This window comes from Triticum aestivum, chromosome 3B (assembly GCF_018294505.1).
Source record: "Triticum aestivum cultivar Chinese Spring chromosome 3B, IWGSC CS RefSeq v2.1, whole genome shotgun sequence".
Taxonomy (NCBI): Eukaryota; Viridiplantae; Streptophyta; class Magnoliopsida; order Poales; family Poaceae; genus Triticum; species Triticum aestivum.
This window is the reverse complement of record NC_057801.1, coordinates 445,130,836-445,137,748: the sequence shown is the minus strand read 5'-3', so window position 1 is coordinate 445,137,748 and position 6,913 is coordinate 445,130,836. Positions and strand designations below refer to the sequence as shown.

At 52.8% G+C, this 6,913-nt stretch overlaps 1 protein-coding gene across 1 annotated transcript; it reads left to right on the top strand.

The window, feature by feature from the left end:
- The first annotated feature begins 1,265 nt into the window (after positions 1–1,265).
- LOC123065501 (uncharacterized) lies at positions 1,266–2,315 on the top strand. The gene has a single exon (XM_044488765.1). The coding sequence runs from the start codon at positions 1,371–1,373 to the stop codon at positions 2,073–2,075; it is 705 nt and encodes a 234-aa protein (XP_044344700.1). The 5' UTR covers positions 1,266–1,370; the 3' UTR covers positions 2,076–2,315.
- Positions 2,316–6,913: the final 4,598 nt, after the last annotated feature.

Here is a 6,913-nt window from a genome sequence, read left to right as displayed (position 1 = left end):
GCCCATCGATCAGCTTGAAGGAGTTATCTTTCACACCGCTCTGTGTTCACTTGCCGCCGGCACCGGCTCAGAGCATCTCCAACGGTTGTCCCAAACGACGCGCGCGCGATAAACCCAACTTTTAGCGCGCGCGGGGCGGTTTGCCGCACTCCAACGGTCGAGGGAAACAAGCGCGCGCGGGAACCGTTTGCGCGCGCGAAAAGGCGCCATCTCGCGCGCAAGATTTAGCGCGCTGCTTCGCGCGCGCCTATAAAAGTGCTGCGCGCGCCACGCGCCTTCTCCACGCTTCCTCTTCTTCTCTTCCTCTCCCTCTCTGCCACGCGCCGCGTCAGCGCCCCGCCACCGCCGCGCCACCATGCCGCCGCGCCGCCGAGGAGCGTCCGGCTACCGCGGCGTCCGCCTGCGCCCAACGATAGCTATTCCGCGGAGATACGCTCCGGCGAACTCCGGCTCGGCCTCGGCTCGTACGGGACGGCGCGCGAGGCCGCCCGCGCGTACGACGCGGCGGCGTGGCTTCTAGGCCGGCTGCGCGGCCAAATGAACTTCCAAGATGTGTACACGCTCCAGCAAGCGCTCAACTTCGCCCCTCTGCCTCGTCTGAACACGGCGGAAGACCGTGCGGAGCACGCCGAGCGGCAACGCCGCCTCCTCGTCGTCCAGGAGGACGAGCGGGTCATGGCGGAGTGGCGCCAGCGCCAACCGGAGGACGTCGCCTACGAGCAGTCCTACTGGGCAAGGCGCCGCGAGGAGAACACGCGAAGGCGCCGCGCGACGCGGTTGGACAAGCGTCGGCGGAAGGCGTTGGCGAATGCGCAGTCCGACCTCATTGCAGCAGGTGGGCAGTCGTTCTTCACGCCGAACGATGAGCGGTGGCTGGACATCTGGCTAACTACCTCAAACGACACCGCCGAAGATGATAGTGGTGATGATGATAGCGACTTAGAGTAGTTTTTTTAATGCAATCTATGTTTTTTATCGTTTGTCGTTTTTATTTATGCAATCTATGTTTCGGATGTTTTGTATCGTTTAAAATCTATGCAATCTATCTAGTTTTTTTTAAAATTTCTGCTTTCAATGCCTACATTTCTAGTTTATAGAACGAGCGTGTGCGCTGCATTTTTACGTACTGCTGGAACGACGCGCGTGCTGCATTTTAGCGCGGCTGCTAGAGCGGACGCAGCGCGCCGCGCTAAACCAGACGACAGGTGCGCGCTAAAGCTGTTTTTTACGCGCGGCGCGTTCGGGCGTCTGGAGATGCTCTCAGGCCGAAAACACCAACCCGACCCAGCCAAGCAAAAGGAAGGAAGCCACGCATAAAGGCAACCGATCAAATATCTATCCTTCAACCCGCAAAAGGCGAGGAGAGAGCCATGGAGGACAGAGACCACGGCCCCGCTGAGAACCTTCCTGAATCTCCACACCGCATCGTCGACGGCGACGAGGAGGGAGACGAAGACGGAGGCGGCTTCACCTTCCCCGTCCTACCGTTCGCTGCGGACGCGCTCATCGTGCCCGTGTACCCCATCTTCGGCCGCCCCCCGTCCCCGCCGCCGGCGGCCTCGGTCGAGGAGCCGGAGACGGCCACCGTGCGAGTCCCGCTGGGGCGGCTCCTGCTGGAGGAGCGCGACTTCCGCGCGAGGCAGAGGGACGAAGAGAGCTTCGGGGACGGCGAGCTGGAGGGCGTGGCGCCGGAGAGCTACTGCCTCTGGCCCCCCGGGCAGTCCACTCCGGCGTCCCCCCGGCGGTGCCGAAAGAGCGGCTCGACGGGGTCGGTCCTCCGGTGGCGGCGCATCAGCGAGCGCCTCGTGGGGCGGAGCCACAGCGACGGCAAGGAGAAGTTCGTCTTCTTGAACGCCACCTCAGGGCCTCCCAAGCAGGGGGACGCGGAGGAAGGAAGCAGCAAGAGCGACGGCGGCGGCGGCGCCGATGCCCACGGATGGAGCTATTACAGCAAAGGAGGAGGAGGAGGAAGCGGCGGCGCTGGCCGTAGGAGATCTTACCTCCCGTACAAGCAAGAGCTTGTCGGGTTGTTCGCCAACGTCAGTGGGTTACGGCGAAGTTATCCCCCGTTCTAATGCGTTTATTGGCTTCTCTCTCTACCCCGTTAATATTTTGTGTTTTGTGTGCATAATAGTATTTGCATAACCTTGGTAGTGTTATTAGAAATAAAATTGGTGTGCTTATATATTAAATTAGGATCTGCTTGGCTAAGGTAAATGTAAAAACTACACCGTCTCAACAATAGAGATCAGAGAAGGACTAACTATTTTGTAGGTTCTCTGTTTGCTTGTATGCTTAAGTCAGAACTGCGTTCATTTTGTTCGTTCCGATCATCTTGTTTTTCTCAATCTCAGAGTATGTTCCTCTTCTACATGTTCATGTTGATGCTTCTATATTGAAAGGATTTTGTATGTTTGTTAGGAGTTTAGGTGAATTCATGTGGTGTAACCTCTTTGTTTTGTTCGGGCGTGTCCTTTTGGGCAAAGCTCTGGGTGGCGGCGTTATTAGTTGATTTTAATACTGTGACGTTGTACTAAGGCTGGTCATAGTGGGGAGTAACATAGACTAGTAACATATGTAGTCTAAGTTACTACCTTCATAGTGGGTAGTGTCATAGGTGTGGTAACATAGTTGCCTTCATTTATTACTTTGTAGATTCATTATGCATTGGAAACCGCTATGTGATGGTAACATATTATGGTACTCTATTTGCCTCTCTCCTCATTAACTACTTGCCACATTATCATTTTTGCTTATGTGGCATCTATGTTACTACTTATGTTACTCCCACTATGACCAGCCTAATAGTTTTGATACGCACACGTACAAAACAATTCATGCCCCCATTGTCTTACTGGTCCTCCATATTGATGTCGCCAAAGCAATCTGTACGTTAAGACGTCAGTACAGAGACTGTTCTATTTTTATGGTTGGAATAAGATCCATAATTTCAATGATGTTCACTTAATCACGTAGAGTACAATATACTTCTGCAGAACAGTCAAACAGTTCTCGCATGTATACAATATTGCAAACGAGGATTCTGATTCTGTCGATTATACTTCCTCCATCCGAAAATACTTGTCATCAAAATGGATAAAAGAAGATGTACCTAAACGTATTTTAGTTCTAGATACATTTATTTTATTCATTTCGATGATAAGTATTTTCGGACGGAGGGAGTACTACAACTGAACTACTCCCTCAGTTCCTAAATGTAAGTCTTTTTAGAGGTTTCAAATGAACTACAACATACGGATGTATATAGACATATTTAGAGTGTGGATTCACTTATTTTGCTACATTTGTAGTTCCTTGTTGAAATCTCTAAAAATATTTATATTTTGGAACGGGAGGGAGTATATTGTAGTGGGCTCTTACGATAAGCAAGAATTTGGCTGATTTATACCCAGTTGCCAACTACAACATTTTCTCCGTAGTTAGATGAACTGTATTTGTATATGTGTCCTCCAGATGTGGAGAGAGCATCTACAATTATGCAGGTCGTAACCGAATACACCAACTACTGGATGTGATGGGACCTCAATCCCCCAACTTACTCCTTGGAGTTCGCCTGCTTTGATGTTCCCCCCGTCAAGACGCTCGTCCGTCCATCCGTCCGTCAAGTAGGCCACAAGCCCCACGGGACGGGCTCGACCGCGACAGCCGCTTCGCGCGCTGAACTGCTAACCTGAATCCACCGGCAACCGCACTTCTTTTTGCGATGAAACCAGCAGCCATACAGATGTCACTACTCTTACTATACCTTACCTTAACTCGGGCGCTTTTGATTCCTGTATTTCAATTTCGAGAAATTCAAATGGTTGCAATTTTTCTGATGAAAAGGGTTGTTCAATTTTGGGGACGGACGGCAAAGCTAACGTGGCCACCTCCGTACCGGCCGCTCGCCACTTTAGTGCTCCACAAGCTATAACCTAAGCTATCCTGCTGGTGGCAGTAGAAGTGTAGAACGCACAAAGGTCAGTCACTAGCATTAGCTGGTGAACGCGCCTAGTGCGTCCTGGTGGCTTCGGTCGACTAAAAATAAGCCGACTGGCTAGCCTAGCCTTAGTCTAGACATACGTGATCCGTCGATCGGTCGGGCAACAGAGTGGCGACAGAGGCGCGAGGGAGGTCCCTTCGGTTCCACTCCATGCCCCTTGCCGCGCGTGCGTGTGGCCGTCATGATTTGTTTGCATGGATGATTCGGAGTGGATCTATGGCGGTGCTAATCTCGTCGACCGCCGGTGTGTCATCAGTGGGCGGGCGGGTGTGAAATGGACGGGCACGCTGGTGCGGCAGCGGCGACACGGCATGACGCGGGCACGACATGTGTGCATGCGTGAGGCCCCAGCTGGGCTTGTAAGGGTAGTTGTAGTGGGGAGGCGATCTATTGCTCGAATCACAGTCACTAGTCTCGATTACAAGTCTGGATACAAGAATTGTAGATGAACGGAAGTAGCTCTAGGTTCTTGCCGCCGCCGGGTGCCTGATCCTCTGGATGCATCAGCCTTCTAGGAGACGCCTTAAGTAGAGTGGCCGGTGTGTGGGCTCAACGAGTCCATGGCGTCCCGGTGTGGATTGGGTTGGGCCTCCGGGTCCTGGCGGGCTGGGAGGCAGCAATGGGGTCGCTGCCGGTTGGGCCCTCCTTGTCGGTGACTAGGTTGGGGGTAGCAGCAGTGGGGGCGCTGACATCCCCTCCTCCTTGCGACGAGACTTGACCCCAAGCCTCTGGTGCTGGAAAACGGGCTTCCAGCGCCACCCGATCTTCCCAGGTGTCTTCAAGGGCTGACGCGTCAGACTAGCGGACACGGACCTGCTTGATCATGGCGCCGTTTTTCTTGCGCCAGCGTCGCTGGAGGACTGCGACAGGTACCATAGGAAACAGTACGACACGGGAGTTTGGTGTGAGATGGCGTACCCGGGCGAAGACAGTGGCGTAGCTAGGACACGTGCAAGACTGGATGCACTTGGGCATGAGGTGGAAGTTCCAATTTGTAGGCCGAGTCGTTGATCTTAGCGATGATCTGGTACGACCCATAGTACTTGAACGCCAGATTGTGATTGGCACGACGGACTACTGAAGATTGTATGTAGGGTTGGAGCTTGAGGTAGACTGAGTCGCCCACTGAGAAGATGCGAGGAGATCACTGTTTATCTGCCTGGGCCTTCATGTGTTGTTGTGCTCTATTCAAGTGTTGCTGCAACAGATCTTGTATCACGGCGCGCTCGTCCAGCCAAGAGTGCAATGCTGGTACGATGCACTCACTGGTGGAGCTGATCCCCCAGTGGTGTGGTTCATGCCCGAACATTGTTTTGAAAGGGGACATCCTGATGCTAGAGTGATATAAGAAGAGTTGTACCAGAACTGGGCTAGTGGGATGCAGTAGCTCCACCTTGTTGGGCATGCGTGCACGAAGCATCGAAGGTAGGTTTCGACACACTGATTGACCCTTTCCGTCTGCTCATCCATTACGGTGGTTGTGCTCATCCTCAGTTCCGTGCCGACATACTTGAAAAGCTCCCTCTAAAAGTGACTGGTGAATACAAGGTCACGGTCCGACACAATAGAGGCTGGGAATCCACAGATCCTGCAGACGTTGTTCATGTGCATGAGAGCTACCTTGGCTGCAGTATAAGGATGCGCCAGGGGAAGGAAGTGGGCGAACTTGGTGCGTTTGTCAACAATGACCCAAAGGCAGTTGAATTTACCGGATTGCGGAAGCCCTTTGACAAAATCCACGATGATCATTTTCGACGGTTGTTGCGGAATCGGAGGGGTTGTAGCAATCCTGGAGACGCTGCTTTGTCCGGCTTCACTTGCTGGCAGACTGTGCAACAACAAACATATTGCAGCACGCGCGTCTTCATTTTTGGCCAAGCTCAGAGGCGGTGGATACGCCGGAATGTTATTGGGAATCCGGAATGTCTGCCGAGGGGGCTGTCATGAAACGCCGCCATAATCTTCTGCTGCAGTGCGGTCGAGCCTCCCAGCCAAATGCGCCCATGGAACTGGAGAACTCCATTCTGCATAGTGAAGCGACCCTTGGAATCCTCCTTCACAGCCAACTATTCCAGCAACTTTTGCGCTTGTGGATTGCAGTTGTAACTAGCCGTGACATCTTCAAGCCATGATGGTTGACAAGAAGTGACAACATAGAGCAATTCGGGAGAGCCAGCACGTGAAAGAGCGTCCATCGCAGTGTTTTCAGTGCCCTTCTTGTACTTGATGGTGTATGGCAGGCTGAGGAGTTTGGTGAAAGCTCGGTGCTGCCACGGAGTGGAGAGGCGCTGCTCCTCCAGGTGTATCAGACTTTTTTGATCTGTGTAGATGATGAACTCACTATGATGAAGATAGGGTCGCCATTGGTCCACGAAGACAACGATGGCGAGGTACTCTTTCTCATAAGTGGAAAGGCCTTGGTATTGTGGGCTTAAACTTTTGCTCATGAAAGCTATGGGGTGGCCTTCTTGTTGCAAGATGGCTCTGATCCCTTTGTCGCACGCGTCCGTCTCAACCGTGAAGGTCTTGGTGAAGTCTGGTAACACAAGCACGGGTGCTGTGATCAGTTGTTGCTTGAGCAAGGCAAACGCCTGGGCTGTGTTATCAGCCTAGACAAAATGGGACCCCTTTGTTGAGCAGATTAAACATGGGCCAGACGATAATCCCGAATCCGTGGACGAAACAACGATAATAGCCTGCAAGGCCGAGGAATTGCCGGACCTGGTTGGCGTCTTGGGGGGTTGCCCACTCTTGCACCGCACGGATTTTGCTAGGTTCTGTGGCCATGCCCTCACCACTAATAACATGTGCCAAGTAAGAGAGTTGTTGTTGACCAAACTCACACTTCGACCTCTTGACTTTCCATTGATCTTTGCACAGGAGTTCAAGGACTTGTCTGAGATGGGACAC